The sequence below is a fragment of the Dermochelys coriacea genome, chromosome 23, assembly GCF_009764565.3.
Source record: "Dermochelys coriacea isolate rDerCor1 chromosome 23, rDerCor1.pri.v4, whole genome shotgun sequence".
Lineage (NCBI taxonomy): Eukaryota > Metazoa > Chordata > Testudines > Dermochelyidae > Dermochelys > Dermochelys coriacea.
The window spans coordinates 2,991,559-3,013,305 of record NC_050090.1 but is presented as its reverse complement, the minus strand read 5'-3'; the positions used below and the strand labels follow the sequence as shown (position 1 = coordinate 3,013,305).

Sequence of the window (21,747 nt, the reverse complement as noted above, 5' to 3'; positions counted from 1 at the left end):
CTATGGGGTCTCTTTGGAAGAGTCGCTCGGGCGGGAGGGAGGAGTCTCTTCCTCTGCTCCTGGGAGAGGGGCTTCTGGAGTGTTGATCAGGCTGTGGTACATTGGAGGACTCTGCAGGGTACCAGAGGTCTCCAGGGGAGTCACTCAGGTTGATGGAGCACTGGGGAGTTGCTCAGACTGTGGGACATAGGAGGACTCTGAGGGTGGGTCATGGATTGGGAGAGCACTGTGGGTCTCTGGGTGGGGGGTCTCCCTGGGGGAGCTGTCTTTGTCTGGGGAGGGCTGGGGGGGAGTTGCTCAGACTGTGGGACATAGGAGGACTCTGAGGGTGGGTCACGGGGGGAGTCATGGATTGGGAGAGCACTGTGGGTCTCTGGGTGGGGGGTCTCCCTGGGGGAGCTGTCTTTGTCTGGGGAGGGCTGGGGGGGTGTTGCTCAGGTTGTAGGACACAGGAGGGCTCTGCAGCGTACAGGAGGGGTGTCTGGGGAGGCTCCCCCTGCCCTGAGGGAGTGTCCTTGGATGGAGTGGGGTGGGGCTGCTGGAAGGGGGGGCTCCTGCTCCTTCAGCACCCCGCCCTCCCGTCCCCATGGCAACCAGCTGGCTCCCGCCTTAGCGGCCCCAGGGGCGGGGCCAGCGCGGGCGAGGGGCAGGTTCTTTGTTCTGATTGGCCCTTCCGCCTCGTCTTGGGGAGGCGCTGCGTTTGGCCTGCGCGCGCGGGACAGGCGGGAGGGGGCGGGGCGAGGCGAGGCGAGCGTGTCACATGACCGGCAGACATGGCGGCGCCCATGGCGCTGGGGCGGGCGCTGCGGCGGGTCCGGGCGTGGCGGATGCTGCCGGGGCCGGGGCTGCCCGGCGCGGGGAGGCGGCGGAGCAGCGAGGGGGCGGCGGGGCGGAGCCGGCTGTACGAGCACGTGCGGGAAGGGAATAGCGCGCGGCCCCGCCTGGACATGGCGGCGCTGAGCGCCCGGCCCGAGCAGGCGGAGCGGGAGCTGGAGACCCGCAAGGGGCCGCTGGGGCCCCGGGACCTGCGCGAGATCGTGAGTCGGCGGGGGGGGGCCTAGCGGGAAAGGGGTGGGGCTTGTGAACATGGGGCGGGGCCTATCTGAAAAGGGGGCGGGGCTTGTGTGCAATGATCCAGCAGAAATGGGTGGGGCTTGTGGACATGGGCGGGGTTTAGTGGTAAGTGGGTGGGCCTTAGGGCAGGGGAGGGGGCAGGGGAAATGAGTGCCTTGGCGAAGGGGATATGGGTGGTTGGGGTGGGTGCTAGAGGGAGGAGGGTCTTGTGGAGTGTGGATAGGAAAGGGCTGATGAGAAGGGTTATAGAGTGGGTGGGGCCTATAGGGGAGGATGGATGGGGGCTATAGAGGAGTGGGAGGTTTATGGGGATGGGATGGGCTAAAGGGGAGGGACTTGTAGGGAAGCATCATGAGGACTATAGAGGGGTTGCCGGGGACTACTGGGTGGGTTTTATGGGGATGGGGGAGTCTACAATGGATGGGTTTATGGGATATAAAGTGGGTCTTAGAGAACTGGGGAGGGCCTTTGGGGAAAGGATAACAGAGAATGGGGTGTGTGGGGTTGCTGAAGTGGAGGGTACTGTGTGCTGCCATTGTCCCTGGCTCCTGCTGGGTGTGATGGCTCCATCTTTCAGATCAGCAGCCAGCTAACAGGGAGAAGATGGATCCAGCTTCCCCAAGCAAAAGCAACAGGGTGATCCTGACCTGATTTTGGTCTCTGTCTGCTGCTCACAGGACTCTGAACAGCAGCCCTGAAACTGACTAGAGCCTTGTAAATTTCCCTGTTGCTATTTCTGCTGCTTTGATAAAGTTCTGAGCAGAAGCAGCAATGCTGCAGTTGCCTTTGTGTGGTGAAGGAGATAGGTCAGGATAAGGGGAAGCTGAAAGAGGAGGTGTATTTGGGAGGGAAGGGTGTAAGGTTAGGAGGTTAAGTTGAAGAGTTGGATTCGGGGGAAAGGTGATGCTTTGAATATGGGAAAGAAAGAAAGAAAGAAAGAAAGACAGAGAGGGTTTGGGAGAGCGAGAAGGGAAAATGATCTGCAGAATGGAAAATACCTGCTGCTTTGTAGTGTTCGGAGGAGCGACTGTTAGAGAAACCCCAGCTCCGAGCACTCATGCTGCTGTTTTCCATCCCCACCAGCTCTCCACGTGGAAGAAACTGGTGAATGTGCAAGGAGAGATTGGAAAACTTGAAACTGAGAAAGAGGAAGTCTCCGTTCAAGTGAAATACCTCGTGGTGAGTCTACACAGCAGCACCTGTCCTATTCCCCAGAATAAAAATACCCACCATCATACGGATGTCACAGTCCAGAACTTATCCGAGGGGCATCCCTGGAAATTGCACAGACACTTTATTCACTGTATCCTGGCTTCATGTGCCTCAGCTGCCATCTCCTTGGCCGTGAATGACTTCAGGCCCTTTTGAAAAGGTGACTGTGTGTATAGAATGATAGAAATGTAGAACTGGAAGGGACCTCTGTAGGCCATCTAGTCCAGTCCCCCCTACTGTAGCCAGAGGGGATGGCACAGTGAACCAAACATCAGGTTTGAAACCTGTAGACTCTCTGGATCTAGAGCATGGATCCAGCAGTTGATACAACCTTTATCCTTCCCATTCATTCAAATTCTACATAATTTATGTTATGTGGATTCTTCAGATGAGACCAGAACATCAGAAACTGAACACTAAAACCCCCATATGGCACATTTCTTAAGCATAGGGGGTCAGGTCTTCTTCCCCCTCCCGTCACTAATCCTGGCTGCCGATCGCTCTAGAGACAACAGCTTCATTTTAGTGCTGGATGAACTGTATCCATTAGAGAGAGTCTGTCAAGTGCCTTTTATCAGAAAGCAAAGGACTGTAGTTGGGCGCAACTCCTGTTGGCAAACTCCCATTGACTTCAGTGGGTGCATCTTTCAGTCTGTCGCTGTATGACCTCATGGGTTGCCATGGTAGCTCAAAATATGTGACTTTGGACTTTGATGACTTTTAAGCGAAGTGTTTTTAATCCACTTGCTGCTTGTGGGTTTTTTTGCTTAATTTTATGGGCGTTTTGTCTGGTTTTTTTCCCCTTCTGTCTCGCCCCCTGCCAAGCATGACTGACGAATCCTCCCTCCGCCCAGTCCGTTCTCTAACCCCACCCCTAAGAGTTTTGTGCTGCTTTTGGATCCATTTCACACTTGTGGGCCTTTGAAAAATCCAGCAGCCGGCAATCCTTGGGTTTGATTCTCCCCTCATACTAGTGCAAAACTGGAGTGACCCCAGGGAAGTGGGTGGAGTTACACTGGTGTAAAATTGAGATAAGTTAGCAGAGAATCAGATGCATAGGGTGTAGATTATTCCCGGGCCCTGGGGTGAGATTTTCTGCTAGGTCACAGGCTGCCCCTTTCTCCCCTATGTTTCCAAACAGCCCCAGTGTGCAATACAATATTTCCATGTTTAAAACCCAGCTGGTGTAATTTTCTGTCATCACAGATGCTCTGTTCAACAATCTTAAGAGAGCAGATGCTGGGGAGCTATGAGGTTGCTCATTTTCATACAATCCAGGCACCCCTGGTTTTGTTTTCTTTAGGCCAGACGCCCTTCAGCAAGGAAATAAATTTTACTACCTACTGTTTTTCTTTTTTTCCTCCCAGGAGACCCAGGACAAGAGCACATTGCAGTCGGTAAGAGCCAGATTTTGCTAATGTAACAATCTGTGAAAGCTCAAGGCAGCGTTAAGTGCACACTTGACCTCTGCAGATGAATGCTAGAGGGTCAGACACTTAATTCCTTAATTAGACTGAGCTGTAAGCCCAAGGAGAGCAGAATATTAAGCTGTTGCCTGTGATGTGTAAGGCGCAGCAGGGGGCGCCAGAGAGATATCCACCACCTGCTGCAGCAGATGGCCACACTGGGTCTCTGCCTTTGCTCTCACTTAGAGCACGGAAATCCCCTTTTCCGGTTTTCCCCCAAATCAGTTGGGCTCTGCGTCTTGATGCCTAAAATATTCCCTGAAAATTTGAAATTGATCAGACTGTAGCAACCCAAGTCTGCTTTTGATAATCCGTTCAGAAGCTGAGTGACCACCCCTAATAGTCCAGAAACTGACTTGTGTTTTTAAACTATGACATTAAGCATGCACGGATCATTGGATTTCTTGCTAGCTACCTGAATAGATATGTATTAGTGGAGCTGTGCGACAGAAAACTGCAGGTGATCAGCTGTGTTAGAAGTTTTTAGGACTCCGCAGGGCATGTTTCATCTGTGGCCACTGGTTTTGGGCCATCCCTGCTTTTAGGATGAATGTGCTATTAGCAGAAACCCTCGTACGTTACAAGCCCTGGCAGGAGCATATGGAGAGCTCCTTAGAAATCCTCCTTCGCTAGGAAGGATGGAGGTTGGAGCACTAGGATGAGGCATGAACAGGTGGCTTCGAGAGGAAGACAGGGCATGGGGGTTAGGGCGCTGAACTTCATGTGTGACCCTGAGCCTCAGTTCTCCAGCTATCAAATGAAGATAACACGTCTTTTATTTTTACCCCACCTTTGTCTGTCTTTAGATTTTAAGCCCTCTGATGCATGAACTGTTTTTTTCTGTCCTAATGCAATCAGGCTCTGGTCTTCATTGTGACCTCTAGGCTTTACTGCAATTCAAATCCCTGATGCTCAGGGCTTTAAAGAAAAGAGGGGCTATCTGGCGGTTAGAGCGTGTGATGGGTGTCCCGTGGAATGTTTCCGTTCCCAGCTCCGAGAGGGGACTCATGGATTAGTTGTGAGAACAAGGGACTGGCTGGCCTGATGTCCAAGTTCAGTTCCCAGGTCTGCCGCTGTGTGATGCTGGGTGGGTCGCCTTTCTTTGCCCAGTTTCTAAATTTCCAAAGGGGGCTGATGCTACTTTGAGGTTTGTGGTTGACAGAGGCAGTGGAAATGAATGCTGTAATACAGTGCAGGGTACAAGCTGTTGGAAAGATCCTGTAATACTCGGGGGCATATGGGCAATGAACCTCAAAGAGTGCCATAAAACTCGGCCACTGGATATATATCAGGCTCCTTTTTAATCCTGAATCTGGCTGAGACTCACTTCTCCTCACTATGTGCTCATCTGCTCCCCCAAACAGCTTCCCGATTACCAAGCGCTACGGAACCGAGGACGGGAAATACGTAACCAGCTGAATTCCCTGTACCAGGAGGAGATGGAACTGGATGAAAAGTACTATCTGAAGGCTCTGAAACTGCCGAACTGGACCCACCCTGATGTGGTAAGGTGGGGCTGCTGGGTCATGGGACAGAGGGTTGCTGCACGGGTACACAATTGTCACTCAAGACGCTGGGAGGCTTAACATTATAGTTGGTAGGAAACTCTCTTATGAATACAGAAGAGATCCCAGTAAAGCTAGGTGCCTGTAATGTATGTGGATTCAGTCACCCGGGCTTTAGATGTCGATATGGAACTTTCACCTTATTTCAGTTAAGTCTGTCCCTGAGCTTTGACTTAAACAGCTGCTCGAGTACAAGGGAGGGTGCAGAGAAGAGCCACAAAAGGGATCCAAGGGCTGGAAGAAACGCCTGACAGGAAGAGACTTAAGGAGCTCAATCTGTTCAGTGTCTCAAAGAGAAGATGGAGAGGTGACTTGGTCACCGTGTATGAATACCTTCCCAGGGAGAAAATACCAGGTGTGAGAAGATTCTTTAATCGAGCGGAGAAAGGCAGAACTAGGAACAATGGCTGGATGTAAAAGCCGGACCAAGTCCAGTTAGAAAGAAGGCACCGGTAAACAGTGCGGGTGATTAACCGTCAGTACCAGCTCTTGATGACTTCAAATCTCAACTGGATGCCTTTCAGGAAGATGCGTTAGCCAGCCACAAGTGCTTGGACTCAATACAGGGGTGACTGGGTGAAAATCTCCACCCGGTGCTCTACAGGAGGTCAGACTAGACGAGCGAATGGTCCCTTGTTCTGGCCTTAAAATCTTATTTATCTTCTCTCTCTCTCTCTCTCCCTCTCTATCCATCCTCCATACTCCCACTAAGGGGAGTGTTGCCCCTTGCATAGCACACGGCCGTTCTTACAATGTCATGGCCTGACTCTTTTTTTCTTTTCCCCCCCAATGGTGCGGCGTATCTGCAGCTATAACTGCTAGACCCTGCTCCCCTCCCATTATATGTATTGATTTGTGCCCGGCTCCCCACCTTTAACTAATGGCCTCTCATCCATGGACACAGGAGAGGCGGATCAGGGAGTCTGGGTGTGGTTACTGCTAGGAGGGGAAGACAGGGCCGATCTCTCCAGAATTGCCCTGCTCTGTATGCTCCGATACAGGACACTGGGCTAGATGGACCCTCGGTCTGACCCAGTCTGGCCATTCTGATGGTCTTAGAGAACCATGCTTAGGGCTTGCCTCTTGTGGAAAGGCTGTCTTGGCTCTGATAATACGGGTATAACTGGCCCAAAGCAGTGAACCCACACCGCCTTGCTAAACTGGCTAGAGCTGCTTCCCCTGCAGATCGTGAATAGGCGTGCTGCATTCTGGGTAAGCATCCCAGCATGCAGTGTTCCCCTGCTGCGCCCTCTGCATTGCGGGATTTTTCTCACGCCGCCCTTGGAATTGTGGGACTTTGGGTCAAACGCGCAAACTCCCACAATGCCCTTTCCGGTGTCCTGGAATTCAGTTAGCCTCTAGGTGGTGCCGCGTCCCAAGGCCGGGTCAAAAAGAGAGAGCGATCCATGTAATTATGGGGCTTGTCCGCTTTGGTTTTGGAGTGCCTTCCCAATGCCTCTCTTGAATCTTTGTGGTGGTCCCACATGACCTTTGATCTTTTCTTCCTCCAGCCCATCGGAGATGAGAGCCAAGCGAGGGTGGTGGAGGTCGTGGGAGAGAAACCAGGTAGGAAGCAGATTCTTGGGGGGGTTTCGGACCCTGTATGTGGGGGAGGATCACATGGGCCGGCTGCAAAGCCCATCTACAGCTGGCGTTCCTGATCCCATCTTCCCCAGCTGGGGAGATCTGGCCCTCGGTTAGCCTTGGTTGAGACCTGCCTTCTCCAAATCTGCCTTGGAGATGGGAACATCTGCTGGGGAGAAGGGGAAAGACCGGCTTTGTCCCTGTGAGCCCCAGGGAACTCTGGGAGCAGCAGCTTACAGAAAAAGAGAGCCTGGGGATGGGGCCCTAGTAGCTGGCTTAGTGGAGTTCTGTAGGTCTTCAGCAGCAGTGTGTGTGTTTGCGGGGGGGGAAGGGGGAGAAGACACCAAATATTAAGACATAGGATGGGAGCAGTCACAAGTCATCCCTGTGAGGGGAGAATGCTGATAGTCGGAGTGCATGGTCACTCATGCATTAGCTGTCTGGGTATCAGGACTCCTGGGTTCCATCCCAGGCTCTGGGAGGAGAGTGGGATCTAGTGGTTAGAGCAGAACGGAGCTGGGAGACAAGACTCCTGGGTTCTGTCCCCAGCTGTGGGAGGGGAGTGGGATTTAAAGGGTTAGAGCAGAGGACAATTGGGTGTCAGGACTCCTGGGTCCTGTCCTGCATTTCAGAAACTAAATAACTTTGACCGTGTCTTCCCAGCTCTGTCACTAGCTCCCTTTGTGACCTTGAGCAAGTTACTTCCCTGCTCTGTGCCTCAGTTTCCCCAGCTGTAGCAGAGGCTAATGCTTGCCCAATCTCCTGGGTGGTTTGCCCGACTGCCAAGTGCTTTCTGCTCACTGGATTCTGCGCAGTAGATGCACCTGTCGTGTACTGTGTCCATTGAGTTAGTGGGGGAAGAGTCCCCTATAGCTGTGACGCGTCTCTTGGGACCCCGTTGTGACTTTAATCCTTTGTTCCCCTCCCCTTCATTTTAGCTTTTGATTTCAAAGTGAAGGGGCACCTGGAAATTGGGGAAGACCTGGCTATCATCAGACAAAGGTAAGATGGTGCGGCAGGTGGTGGGGGAAGGGTTTGTTTTTAGGGCTACATTACACTGAACTTTGGGTTGAAATCTGATACCAAGGCCTGCCTGATACGTAAGCTTAATCCACCCGGCTCTGAGCCCTCCACGTTAAATGCTAGAATATCACTCTAAATTGGGTAGTGCGACCGCTGCTGGAATCCCGTGTCCAGTACTGGGGCCCACAATTCACGAGGGATGTTGGTAAATGGGAGAGGGCTCCGAGAAGAGCCACGAGAATGATGAAAGGGTTAGAAAACCTGCCGTAGACTCAAAGAGCCCAAACGCTGCTTTCGTTTAACAAAGAGAAGGTTAAGGAGAGACTTGATCCCAGTCTCTAGGTACGTAGGTGGAGAGCAGCAACATGATGAGAGAGGGGTCTTCAGTCTAGCAGACAAAGACCTGACAAAATCCCTTGGTTGGAAGTTGAAGCTGGACAAATAGACTGGAAATCAGGTGCAAAGCTTCAGGGCTGCTCTAACCCATGGGCCGCGGGGGCAGAGAATAGCCACAGCACAGTGCGCTCCGGCCATGTCCCCGATCCACCCCCTGTGCTGCGGGCTGGGCCCTTTGCCACTTGCACACCAGCTGCAGAGACTGTTGCGCAGGGTGGATTCTCGGGGGGCTATCTCCACAAACCCTGCGATCCCTTTACACTGCCGGAGGGTCCCGAATATAACTGAGCATCAGACCCTTGGAGCCTAAAGGGCCGTGACTTGCTAGGCCCTCGCCCCCAGCGTTTATACCTTCCTGCCTCTGGCAGAGGGTCAGGTTTGGAGAGACAACTCCAGATTGGGAGACTGCATTTTGCTATCATATCGATGAGGCAGCTGGCTGCTGCGCCTGCCCTTGGGGGACCCCCAGGGGATGAGGCGGGGGCTGTCTGCTCTCCTGAACTGTGGCTGGGCTAGATGGTTGTGAGGTTGAAATTTTCTGCATGTTGCTCGCAGCAGATTGGAAGGGAGAGGGCCGGACGCACAGATGGGAGAGTGAGGGGTAGCTGTTCACAAGCAGCCCAGGAAGTCGGTTTCACAGCCGTGGCTGCAACTTGCTTGATTCTTAAACATCTTGTGTCCTTTGGGGTGATGGAGGCCAGAGGCTCTGGATAGCTCCGGCAAGGAACAAGCTCAGGTCTCCTGCAGGGTGAAGTAACAAGGAAGGCGTTGTGGCCTAAGGACTGAGGCATGGGAATCCAGATACCTGGGTTCTATTCCTGGCTCTGCCACTGACATGCTGAGTAACCTTGGGCGAGTCATGTGCCTGCTCCATGCCTCAGTTTCCCCTCCCAACCCTGACCTCAGTCTGTGAGCTCCTTGAGACAGGGACTTCCTCTGCAGGGCCCTGGTTTCAGTGGGGCTCCTATAATACATCTAATCGGGGGGAGCTGAGAATTGATTGGCTGGGCGCTTGACTTCAACTGGTGCTGAGAGGTTGACCTCAGGGTTGTGGGGGCTGAGCACCTGTGAAAATCGGGCCCTGGGGATGCTGTCTACCTGGGAAGTCCTGGGGAAGAAGAGAGAAGAATCTTAGTCCGGGCAGGATGTCAGATAATCTGGCCTGTAGCCCAGATTGGGGCTTGTTTGAGTCAAAGGGCTTGTCTCTTTAAAATAGCCGAGACTAGGTAGCCCCCAGAAGCTGCCGATCACTCATAAATGTCGCCTGCCCATCCGCCATCAGGCAAATCTGCCTTGCATCTTTTGCGCTCTGTGCAGGGAGAGCCATAAACTCTCTCTGGCAGGGTGGCAGATGGTTGCTGGGGGAGCAACTGCCTGCTGTCTAGGCAGAACGCCACAGACCTCGGGAGGCAGCTGGGTTGGAAAAGAAATGGCCATTGTCAACGACCCACATCCTCAACCAGCTACAAACGGATGAAGCGTCGCTGAGTTCAGTGGAGCTCTGGCAGCTTAAACCAGTTGCAGATCTGGTGCTTTAATGCCCAAGTGCCACATGCTGGGCCATGTGCGTTACATGGCTTGTGTCCGCAGGGGATGCGAGTCTGTTAAGAGCCAGATTCGGGGGCCTGGCTCGTAGCAGCTTGTGATTTCAGCTCTCCAGGTGTCTGGTTCAGTCACCTTGGGATGTCTCCCAAAATGGCAGCTGTCAGACACTGATTCTTGGGAACCTACCTCTGGCCTTTTTGGTAGTTAACAGTGTGATCTGCTCTGGCTAGGCTGGAACACGCAGCTGCCAGCTGACATGGGGAGACGGGTCCCACTGGACACCTTCATGGAAGATCCTAGGGTCTGAATTACAAAGAGGAAGTGGGATCTAGTGATTGGAGCAAAGGGGGCCTGAGTCAGGACTCCTGGGTTCTGTACCTGGCTCTGGGAGGGGAGTGGTGTCTAGTGGTTAGAGCAGCAGGAGCTGGGAATCAGGACTCTGGGTTCTATCCCCAGCTCTGGGAGGGGAGTGGGGTCTAGTGATTAGAACCGGGGATCTGGGAGTCGGGATTCCTGAGATCTGTTGGGGGCAAGTCCCTTCACCCCCCCTCTCTCTTAGTTCCCTCCTATCTGTAAAATGGCAAAGATCTCGAGCTTCACCACCCTGAATCAGCCCTTCTAAAAACGCCACCCTTGAGAGGCTGGGACATCATATTCTCTCCACTTCCCAGGTGGGGAAACTGAGGCACAGAGCAAGGCAGTGACTTAACTGAGCTGTCTGAGGGATTCAGAGGTTGGACAGAGAATAAAACCCAGGAGTTCTGATGCCCCCCGCCCCCGCTCTAACCACATCAAAGGGGCACCCTCCAATAGGCAGGCGTGTTGATCTTGTAGTTAGGGCATCAGATGGCACTAAAGTGATCAGCCACCTGCTGTGTCTGGATGCCTCAGGGGCCCTGAGTTGCAGATCAGCTGTTGCTCTCTCCGGGCCCATTAGCTGATTGCTGACGCCGCCAGCCTCCTGCAGAATGGAGGGGCCATAAATGTTGTATGGGCTGCCCTTTCTCCTCTCTGTTGTTCGGCTGTGGGCCTCTGGCACTTTCCGACATCAGGCGCGCTGCCCCTGACTCCCCCACTGCCCTGGGGTGGGGGCGATGCCCGTCATGGAAAAAGGCTCCTCTCTCAGCATCCGCATGGTGTCACGGGGCTGGCACCTGTGTCCTGGCTTCGTGAGTCGGTTGGAACCCTCTGGCTTGGCCAATTTCTCTCCCTCTTCAAGATGCTCCCGTGGCTTCAGGAAGGTGCGAGTGAGTGGAATTACTCCAGAGACGAATCTGGCCCCTTTGTCCATTAAATGGGACAATAGCTGTTTCCATCTCAACTCCTTCGCCCACCATCCTTCAATCGTCACAGATTCCCCTCCAGAAGGCACCACCGTGATCATCTGGCCTGACCCCCTGTATATCCCAGGCCAGAGAACTGCCCCAAAGCAGAACTTATAGCAAAACTCTTGATTTAAACTTTGTCTGTGATGGAGAATGCCCCACGACGCTTGGTCAATTGCTCCAATGGCTAATTCCCCTCACCTGTAAAATTTACGCTTTATTTCTTATCTGAATTTGTCTAGTTTCAATTTCTGGCTGTTGCATCATGTTAGGCCTTTCTCTGCTAGAGTGAAGAGCCTGTTATTAAATAGTTGTTCCCCACGGAAGTACTTATAGACTGGGGCCAAGCTGCCCCTTAAACGTCTCCTTGTTAAGCTATGTAGTTTGAATCTCTTGCTATAAGGCAGGTTTTCCAATCCTTTAATCTTTCTCTGAGCTGCCCCTTCTTCCAGCATGCCCTCCAGGGACCCCGCGGGGGACAGGGGAGATTGGGCTCTGTGACCCCAATGGTGACTGACAATCTGAAGCTCCCCACCACCTGCCCTGTGAGGTAGGGCGGTGCTGTTTTACAGCTGGGTAAACTGAGGCAAGGAGAGACTAAGCGACTTGGCCATGATCGCACAAGGAGTCAGCAGCAGAACTGGGCTCCAGGTTAGGGCTGTGCCCACTGCACCATGTTTCCGAGAGCAGGCAGTCGCTCCCTGTGTTATGTTGCCCAGTGGAAGTGGCTTGACATGGTCTCTCTTCCTTTCTCTCCCCATGCAGGCGCCTCTCTCACATCTCAGGCCACCGCTCCTATTATCTCCGTGGGGCTGGAGCCATGCTCCAGCATGCCCTGGTGCAGTTCACCATCAGCAAGTTGGTGAAACAGGTACTTCCAGCCGGGTTTGCCGTGTGGCCTTGGGGCAGCCCAATCTAGTGGTTGGAGCAAGGTGCCAGGCGTCTGGGCGCGCTCCCCAGCTTGGGGAGCGGGGTGGGGTCTAGTGGCTGGAATGGGGAGGGGCTGGAAGTCAGGGATTCTGTTCCCAGCTCTGGAAGGGGAGTGGGGTCTAGGGCTTAGAGCAGGGAGGTTAGGATCCTGGGCTCTATTTCTGGGCTTGGGGAGGGTGGGAGTGGAATCGAGTGGTTAGAGCAGAGAGCCAGGACTCCTGGTTCCTGCTCCCAGCTGTGGAAGGGGAGGGTGGGGTCAGGAGCTGGGTCTGCTGGGTTCTATTTCTGGACCTGGGAGGGGAGTGGTGTCCAGTGGTTAGAGCACCGGGGGAAGGGGGAGTCGTCGTCAAGACTCCCAGGTTCTGTTCCAGACTGTGCCGCTGACTAGCACGTGTTGGAGGGGGTGTCAGGATTAGGTTCATTAATAGGATTTTGAGGCTTTCACCTCTGAGCTGCTGCTCCGTGCCCCACCGGCATCCTCGGATAGACCCTGTGTCCTGCATTTGGTTGGTCTCAGGCCAGCCCCTGCTGTCCACGGCGCCAAACCACCCCCAGAATTCAATCCCCTGGTCGGCAGCCTCCACAGAGGCTGAGTGGGGTCACGGATCCCAATTTCCTCTGCCCCCCGCGCAGGGTACCTGCAGGGCATGCTGGGAGAAGGGGCAGTCGCCCTGGGTCTGCTGGCCTATAGGATCTTCTCCTTTCTCTCTCCCTGCCTAGGGCTTCGTTCCGATGGCCGTTCCGGACCTGCTGCGAGGAGCCGTGTTTGTAAGTGCCCTGGGGACAGAGCCCCAGCCCCTCCCTGCCCAGGAACTCGGACGTCTCTGATCCCTCCCCCCTTCTCTGCTGGCCTTGGCAGTAGGGTCTCCCAGAGGCCGGCTGTGTCGGTGCCGTGTTCCCAGCGCTGGCCCCTGACTCCTCTATCCCCGTGTTCCTGTTACAACTTGATCCCGCCGGCCCCCAGCTCTGGGATCCCAGTGATGCTGGCTCCTGCCTCTGCTTTCCCAGTAGTGCCAATTCCTGGGTACCCATTCCACCCCCAGCTCTGCCGGCTCCCAGGTCCCTCTCTGCTCCCAGGCACCCACCTCTACATTGAGAGTGGCAGCTGGCCCGACTTCCCCCAAGCCCTGTATTCCCAGGGTCGTGCATTCTCCACCACTTTGCTCCTCCCTGTGTTACTGGTGCTCCCCAGGGGTCTGCCCACCCTGCTCCAGGCCCCTTGCGATCTTCCTTGCTCTCCATTTCTCCCACTAGTAGCAGGGCCATGGGTCCATCGGCCGTGCAGAGTGTCTGGCCACCTCTCAGAACCTCGAATTTGGGAGAGAGGGAGGGCAGGCGCGATTCTGGGTGAGCCGACAGGGTGGCCACCCAGGACTGGGGGAGCCCTGGCAGCGCTGGGTTGCTCTGCTGGGGAGCTGGACACGTGGAAATAACCAGGGCTCTGCAACCTCTGCCCTTCAGGAAGGCTGTGGCATGCAGCCCAATGCCGTCCCATCCCCGGTGTACAACATCGACCCGACTCGCTTCGAAGACCTGTGCCTGGCTGGCACCTCCGAGGTTGGCATCGCAGGTAAGGCAGGAACCGGCGGGCCGTGTCCGTCCTCGGCTTCCTGGTGCAACACTGAAATGCTGTGCCCCAGAGGTGGGCGCATTTCAGCAGCGGTGGTTGTGACAGGATGGAAGGGCCCAGGTCAATGTGAGATGAGGTCGGTCTGATCCCTGAGCCCCAAGGGGCGCCAGGCCTCTGGGCTGATGTCTGCTCATTTACGCTTCCTGCATTCGCTGCACCTCCGACCCCACACCAGTGGCGGGGCATATGACCCCTTTAAGGGACCGGCTAGAACTGGCAGCCGGATGCAATCACGGCGCGCCCTGCCCTGCACTGGGGCTGTGTAAACAGGAAAAGGAAGCTGAGCCAAAGGGAGAAGAGACCAGACTTTTCAGTTGTAAGTTTGGAGGCTCTGGGGCCAGGCCTTAGAAACTGGATTAAGCAGCTTCGTTCCCAAGCTCCTCGAACACTCCGGGAGCTAGGAACTCTGCCGGCTGGAATTGCTTCAGGGGCCCTAAAAAGGACATTTTAGTTTTAACCGGCCCCTTCTCAGATCCCAGTGCACCTCGCCGCTTAGATCTCAGGCCTCCAGCCGGCACCTTCGTTAGGGCAGGATCCCACCATCCTCTTCCTCCTGGCAGGGGGCTTTGAGTCCGTCTACCCTGGAGCTGGGAGCTGTAATTCCCACCTCGGACAGAGCTAGCGGGCAAAGAGTAGCGGTGTGGCCCCTCCCCTTCAAGACCCCAGGCACCTCCTCAGACTATCCCTGACTCCGCTGCAGCTGCACTTTATTGCACGCTCAGTCGACCGGCGTGAGCACGGGTACATCTCCAACAGAGCACTTAGACACCGAGCAGCTCTGCCCACGCTGCGTGGCTTTCTTCCAGGCGTCTCCGAGCTCCTCTGGGTTCTCGGCGCTCTGGTGCAGCCAGGGGAATAGCGGACGACCGCTGCCAGTCCACCTGACCGCTGCCTTTGGTCGTCTCGAGGCCGGGTCTGTCACATGGTGGCCGGCGGATGAACGCCGTCCCGTTTCTGTGCCTGATTGCTCCAGCGTGCCGTAGGCTTGTGTCTTCCGCCAATCCAGTGGGTTTTCTCCAGTCGACGGTGAACGGCCTGAGTATTACGGAGTCGGGTACCTCTGTCCCTGCTGGGAATTGCACCCCAAGCTCCAGCGTAGCCTTAATTCTCAGGCTGCCCTGGATCCACCAGCAGCTCAGCCCCCACCAGTCTGTTCTCTCGGCACGGCGGCAGAGTTAGCCGGCGGCCAGTCGCGGCCTATTTATTCAGAACAAAAGTGCACCAGAGAGAACAGATCTGGGGGAAAAAACCCCAAACCAGGAACTGCAGGCGCTCACCCGTCTTCCAGCTGGCAGGTCTCAAAGACCTCCAGGCACCCAGCAGGGCCTGTCTCTGGGCTGGAGCATGAGGGACCCTCTGCCCTGTGTCAGGGCGGGCGCTTTGTGCTGTTCCAAGTGCATCGTGTGCCAGGGCCTTTGAGCCAGATTGAGTAGCCTGGTCCCCATGGTGGTGGTAGTTCATTGTTTCGGGGTGGGGGGGTTACATTAACGCCGCCCCCCCAAATTCCTCCGTTGGCTTGAGATCCTGCAGGGAACATGTTTTCTCTCCTCCGCTGAGCCAGCAGTGCAGTCGCTAGCCAGCCCAGGAAGATCTCTCTAAAGCTGAGAGTGTGGGCTCTGTCTATTCCCTGCTTTCTCTGGCCATCCACCGAGAGAATCCAGCAGCGCAGGGGCCTTGGTCTCATTGCTGCTGTACCCAGGAGAAGGGTTTAGCATGCACGGCATAAGGAGGGGGCCACCCCATCACCCTCTTCTGTGCCCCTTACTGAAACTCTCCTCCCCCCTTTTTCCAGGCTACTTCATGGATCATGCCGTGAATTTGGAGGACATGCCTGTCAGGTAATAACCTTCCCCTTGCCTCACTTGGTTTGTTTTTCACAATCGTCGTCTTCCTTCTTGATCTGTCTCTCTCTGCTCCCCTCCCAGCTCTGGCCCTTTGCCTGGCCCCTCCATGCAATCCCACCTCGCTCAATGCAAGAGCCTTCTCCCCCGCAGCGCTTGCCGTCCTGGGCACTTGCCCCGTATTTCTCCCATCCTGACGGCTGTCTGTCTCATCTGGAATCACACCCACTTTTCCTCCCTCCCTCCCTCCCTTGGTTTCTCTGTCCCTCTGGTGTCGTTTATTCCCTGCCAGGGGTTTGGGGACGCTGTGCAAAGTAAATTCTCGTTGTATTTCACAAGGGGGGGCAGGGATAGAATCCAGGAATACTGACGCCCACAGCACTTCCTCCCCCTCTGCACTTTAACCACTAGACACCACTCCCCTTCCAGACCCGAAATAGCATCCAGGAGTCCTGACTCCCAACCTCTTTCACTCCCAAGCCTGCCCCGAGACCTCAGGGTTCTGTTCCTGGTTCGGAGTCGAATAAGGAAAAGTCTGTACTTCGGTGCCTCATTTTCCCCACTCTGTCCAGTGGAGTTAATGATGCTCACCCCCGTGGTAGCTGTGGGGTTTCTTTTCCCCCACCCAGCCCTGGAGAGGGCTGGAGCAGTGGGTTTAATTTCATGGCCTGGCCTGTACCTTTGCCAGAACCGTGTGTTCCAGCACATGCTACAGAACCGAGACAGACACTGGCAAGGAGCCCTGGGGATTGTACAGAGTCCATCAGTTCACCAAGGTAGGGTTGCCGTTCGTTCTCTTGGGGAAAGCAGGAAATGGGGGGCAAGGGGGAATGGGAGATTAGAACCCAGAAGTCCTGACTCCCAGCCCCCTGCTCTAACCATTAGACCCCTCTGCAAGAGGCAGGGCCACCTTCCCTTTACTGATTTGGGGGGAAAGGGTGAGCAGAGAGGCGCTTAGTTTTCATACAGGATCCCGCTCTGGGTTGCTCCAGCCACTGGCTGAGGGGGCTTATCTGCGTTAGCACCTGGGACCTGGACTGAGATCCTCTGTCCTACCCTAGCCGCTGACCCGATGGGGGAGCAGACTGCCAGCGCCTCCTCCCCAGGGCTGGATCAGAACCGACACCCTCTGGGCCGACAGCTCCCCACCAGCCTGGCATCTTCGGGTCAGGAGGGTCCTGTCACAGGGCGTTTACAGCAGGGTGGCATTCCAAGATCCCAGCCCCGGGGCACAGGGTCAGTGCAGGTTGAGGGAGGTGGGGCCTGGGACCCCTCCCGAATAAAAGGCCCATGGGACGGCGCGAGGAGCGGCGAAGCGGCTCCTCCCGCCTGACGCACCAGTTTCTCTCCCCGCCCCCCCCCCAGGTGGAGATGTTTGGGGTGACGGCAGCGGAGAGCGGGGAGGAGAGCGCCGCCCTGCTAGAGGAGTTCCTCGCCCTGCAGAAGGAGATCTTCTCCGAGCTGGGGCTGCACTACAAGTGAGCGGGGAAGGGGAGGCTGGGAGTTCTGCAGGCCCTTGTCAAAAGGGGAGCTATGGGGTGGGGGGGTGGGGGGCACCCCTGCAAGGGTTACCTTTCTGCCCTCCTTGGTGGCTCAGGGCCGCTTTCCCGGCTCGGCTGGGGAAAACGGCACCAGCAGCCCCAGCCCTGCTTCGGACCGGGTGCCCCGAGTGCTGGGATGGTCCGTACCTCCCGCCACCTGCCTGATGGATCTCTCTGCGGCAGGGTCCTGGATATGCCCACCCAGGAGCTCGGGCTGCCCGCCTACCGGAAATATGACATCGAAGCCTGGATGCCTGGCAGGGGCAAGTATGGCGAGGTGAGAACCGCCAGCTGGAGCGGTGTAGCGGGTGGGGGGAATCCAGGCACCAAGGGAGCAGCTTGTCCAGGGGATCTGGGGCAAAGGGGGCAGCCCTGGCTGATATCTGCTGCCGCCCCATGTGCCTTGGCTCCCTTAGGTTAGGATCCCAACCACAATGGCTGTCCACCCTCATGCTTCAGGGTATGGGGGTGGATAGGCATGTGAGGAGTCAGGAAGGAGATATAAAATCTCACACACACCCCTAATGCAAATGCATTGGTGGGGGGGGTCCATTTGTGGGGAGTGGTGTGGCGGCACTAGGCCTACTGGTCTGTCCTGGGGAGGTGTGGGGGGAGGGAACTGGTCTGGATGTGGGGACAACCTAATGCCCTTGGCGGGTCATGTGACTGCTTTCTGTGTCACGTGACTGCCGTCCCCCAAGCCATCTCCAGCCACACGGCCCCCTCCTCGCTTCCCCAGATCTCCAGCGCCTCCAACTGCACTGACTACCAGAGCCGGCGCCTGAACATCATGTACTGCGACCGGACGGGGCAGCTCCGCTACGCTCATACGGTGAGCGCCCGGGGCGGCGGGAAAATGGGGAACATGCGCACGCCTCCCAAAAGGAGTGAGGGACGTTTCTCAGGCGATTTCACAGGAGCGTCAGATCTAGCTGGACTTGGGTGGGAGACCTAACAGAGCTGCATCCCAGTGCTGGGCGAGGGGTCCCTGTATAAACCGCCCCCATGCCCCACCCAGAGGGGGCTATGTCTCAGTACTGGGGGAGGGGTCCCTTTGTCTGTCAAGTTGGATCGTGCAGGGGAAAGTTGTATGTTAATAAATCTGTCTGCCTTGGGGGCGAGCAAACGGGGTTGATTCTATTGGCTACAGGTCCTGGAGCTGGTCAGGAGGCTGGCAGACGCGGGTCACTGGCTGGTGAGAGGCTGTGGGGAGAGTGGAATTAAATCCCCCCCCATTATTCGCTCTGTTCTTCTCCCCAGGTCAACGGCACAGCCTGTGCTGTCCCGCGGGTGCTGATCGCTCTGCTGGAGTCCAACCAGCTCAAGGTGCGCTCCTGTCCCTCCGCGGGGGACATCCGTATCCCGTGTGCCCTGCGTTCAGCTCCTGGGCATGGCGCCTGCTGGTGCGGGGGGCAGCTGTCCCCACTGACAACCAGTGAGGCGGAGGGGGGCTGGCCACACAGCCCCGGGAGAGAGGGCAGAGTTGCGGCAGCCTGGGTTCCCTGCCCCAGCCAGGAGTAGAGAAGTGGGGAGGTTCCCCCACTGAACCGGAGCCAGGCTAGGGTTGAATTTAGAAGGCACTTTCCCGGTTCCCGTTTCAGGCCAGACGGGGCCGTTAGACCTCCTGCACAGCACGGGCTGTTAAGTAGAGGCCGGCGATCGCTGGACTGTGCTCGCAGCGTGAGGCAAGTCAGAGCATTTGTCCCCAAGAGCAAAGGGCCCCCAATGCCCCTGCACTTGCAGGGAATCGATGTGGGGAGATCTCCCCAGATGATCCTGCACCCCTGGCTACGGAGGAAAGTGGGTGTGGCAAGGAAATCCCCATGTTCCTGCCAAGCTGGGGGGAAATTCCTCCCTCTTCTCTCCGTCAGCTGGGGAGCAGCACAGAAAATCAGGGATGGCTCAGCAGTGTGGGCCCCATTCCAGATTCCCTCCTCCCCACAAGATCCAAGTTTTTTCGGGAGCAGGGAGCATCCTTCTGCCCAGGCAGACAGAGGCCCGGAGTCGGGATGGTGGGGTGGGCTCCAGGTGGGAACTAGCGGGTAAAGTCTTCAGTCACTGCTGTTGTTTAGCCATGGGGGGGTGGATCCCTCCCCCCCCCGTGCTGCGTCTTAACCACCCTCTACCCCGTTCCTCCCCCCAGGATGGTAGCGTCCGAGTCCCCGCGATCCTGCAGCCGTTCCTGGGCGCGGAAATCATCGTCAAACCTGGCTACGCCCCCTTGAAATACATTGGGCCCAACCAGCCCAAGCGCTGCTGAGCCGCCTACCAGGAGCGGCCGTGACAGGGACCAGCCGTCAGGGATCTGCCCCCCGGCCATCCCAGCTGGACGCAGACAAGACACGCGCACACCCCGGCAGCATTCAGAGGGGCCTTTCCTGGCTTGTTTTCCGGCTCTGAGCCACACCCGGGTTATTCTCGGTGGCTTGTGATCCGTCCCTTCTCCTGCCCCCTCAAGTTGGTCTGTGGCACCCGGATGGGGCCGATGTGGATGGGGTCTGAGGTGCTTCAGAAACCCCAAGATCTTTCCGGGACTGGATTGTGCTGTGTGGAGCCAGACCCCAGCACTGGCAAGAGGCAGGAAGCTGTGTTCTCCCCAGGACTCCTGGGTTCCTCCATCAGTAACCCCTGGTGAGGAGGAGGAGAGATCTGGCTTAGAGGCCTTTGCGGGGGCATGCTGCCGCCATGGCTAGATTCATTCATGCCCTGAACAATTCCCTTTCCGTGTCCTGCTCCGCAACCTCCCTGCCGGTACCAGCCACGACCGGCGGAGCTGATTGCTGACGAGATCGAGAGCTTTTTGCCCTGAGGGCTGCCGGTTCTCATCCGACTCGGCCAACGCTGGCTGCAGGGTGTTCCCGTCAGCCTGCCCTTTGGAGACCCTGACATGAAATGAGTTTTGCCAGGTCTCAGTCCAGTTCCCTGGTGGAGCCGCTTCGCACAGAGCAGGATCGGCACCAGTTCTCACCGGCAGCCTCAGTGGAGAGGCAGAACGGGCCATGGAAACTGTACTTCCCCCTCGGCCGTAGCCAGGGTCCCCCTGGGGCTCTGGCAACCAAGCAGGAGGGCAGTGTGTGGGGTGGGGAGGTTTGCTCTTGCAGCTGCCCATGCTATAGGGAAGGAAGGGGAGATATAGGTTCCCTGATCGGTCGCTGGACTGACTGCAGTGGGGAAGGATCCCAGCCAAGGGGCCGAGAGGGGGAGAGAGATACCTGAGTGGGGCAGCTGCCAGGGTGGGGCATGGGGTTCCTGGAGCTGCCACTCAAGGGAACGAGATTGTGCCACCCATTAAATCTGCAATTGAAAAAAGGTTCTTCTGTTCTCAAGGGGTCATTGCTTAAAACACAAACTGGCTAGGGAGGAGCGGGGTCCAGTGGGTTACAGCAAGGGGGGTTGGGAGTCAGGACTCCTGGGTTCTCTCCCAGCTCCGCCACTGACTCACGACCTTGGAACAAATCACTTTGTTTCCCACTGTGTGGAATGGGGATCACCCCTCCCCTCCTGTCTTTGTGGATCCTTGGCTGAGCCTTTCCTGGGCAGGGGGGAGGGGCAGTTGGTCTGGAAGGACCTGACCCAGCATCTCCATTGATCTCCGTGTGCTTTGGATCAGCCCTGTCCAGTGTCGTGTGGTTGGGAAAACCCTCCTGCCTCAGGGAATTCCCTTTGCCCTGGTTCTTTGAGATCTCCAGTCCTGCTGCGTTGGAGTGGGAGGCACCAATTGACTGTGGCAAATGGATCTTAATTGCTATTGTGGTCCAGAGTCACCAGGGAACAGAAGAGCCAATGCTCTTGCACCCCCTGCTCCTCTGTACTCCAGCAGTTATTCCACGGAGGAGAGCGACTCCTGCAGGACAGGGTGCAGGGTACCGGAACAGCTCCCCGGGCCAGTGGTTTCCCTGCCTTCGGGGAGGATCTGACCCTTCATGATTGTACAGAACTGAGATCCGCCACTGAGAGGCAGCCGTGTCTGAGGCGGGGTGTGACAGCTGCTTATAGATGGACAGTTTACCCAGCACTGAGATGCAGCCATCTCTGGGGTGGAAGGTGGCAGCTGATTATATGGGGATTGCTCCCCACCAGTGAAATCCTTCCTACCCCAAGTTGGCAATCCACAGTTGTTTATCCAGGGATCCTCCCCCAGTACTGAAATGCTGCCACTTCTGGGGTGGAAAGATGGCAGCTGTTTATACAGGGATCGCTCCCCCTGGGCTGAGATGCAGCTGCTTCTGGTGTGGAATGCAGCAGCTGAGCAATGCCGACTGCTCAAAGAACGACAGACCCCAGTGCGTTTGGATTGACTGTAGCCAAGTTGGGATCCCAGAGATGTGGTAGGACAAAGCTGTTTTGTCCGTCACCTCTGCCCTTGCCGGCCAGTGTCAGAGAGGGGCAAGTAGTCCAGGTTTATGTGAAAACCTCCTGACAGCTGCTCCCCCCCGGCGCTTTTTATTGCTTAGAAATTTGCCATGCCGGCTGATTTGATTGAATTTCTCCTGCGTCCTCCCTGGGGCTGCTTTGCTCCTGTGAAGGGAACAGGTTGCAGCCCTTTATGCCTGGCTCAGCCTGACAATAGCTCTGCCACAAAGAGGTGCCTGCAAAGGCAAGCATAGAACAGCTG

The 21,747-nt window shown here is 56.3% G+C and overlaps 1 protein-coding gene across 2 annotated transcripts; it reads left to right on the top strand.

The window, feature by feature from the left end:
- The first annotated feature begins 752 nt into the window (after window positions 1-752).
- On the top strand, window positions 753-20,410 carry SARS2 (seryl-tRNA synthetase 2, mitochondrial). Of its 2 annotated transcripts, XM_038382177.2 has the most exons (16): window positions 753-1,037; window positions 2,158-2,253; window positions 3,654-3,683; window positions 5,117-5,257; window positions 6,829-6,883; window positions 7,840-7,903; window positions 11,956-12,061; window positions 12,841-12,888; window positions 13,582-13,690; window positions 15,543-15,588; window positions 16,280-16,367; window positions 16,957-17,069; window positions 17,316-17,409; window positions 17,872-17,964; window positions 18,393-18,458; window positions 19,276-20,410. In XM_038382177.2, the coding sequence occupies exons 1-16, from the start codon at window positions 774-776 to the stop codon at window positions 19,390-19,392; spliced, it is 1,530 nt and encodes a 509-aa protein (XP_038238105.2). In that variant the 5' UTR covers window positions 753-773; the 3' UTR covers window positions 19,393-20,410. The 2 variants fall into 2 exon arrangements, with proteins under 2 accessions (XP_038238105.2, XP_043357359.1); XM_043501424.1 differs by lacking the exon at window positions 17,872-17,964.
- Window positions 20,411-21,747: the final 1,337 nt, after the last annotated feature.

Excerpts from the sequence above, each read along its gene's own strand:
- SARS2 (XM_038382177.2), top strand. The coding sequence starts at position 774 with ATGGCGGCGCCCATGGCGCTGGGGCGGGCGCTGCGGCGGGTCCGGGCG. Across the intron at positions 15,589-16,279 it reads TTGGAGGACATGCCTGTCAG|AACCGTGTGTTCCAGCACAT; the intron begins GTAATAACCTTC and ends TACCTTTGCCAG. Across the intron at positions 16,368-16,956 it reads GAGTCCATCAGTTCACCAAG|GTGGAGATGTTTGGGGTGAC; the intron begins GTAGGGTTGCCG and ends CCCCCCCCCCAG.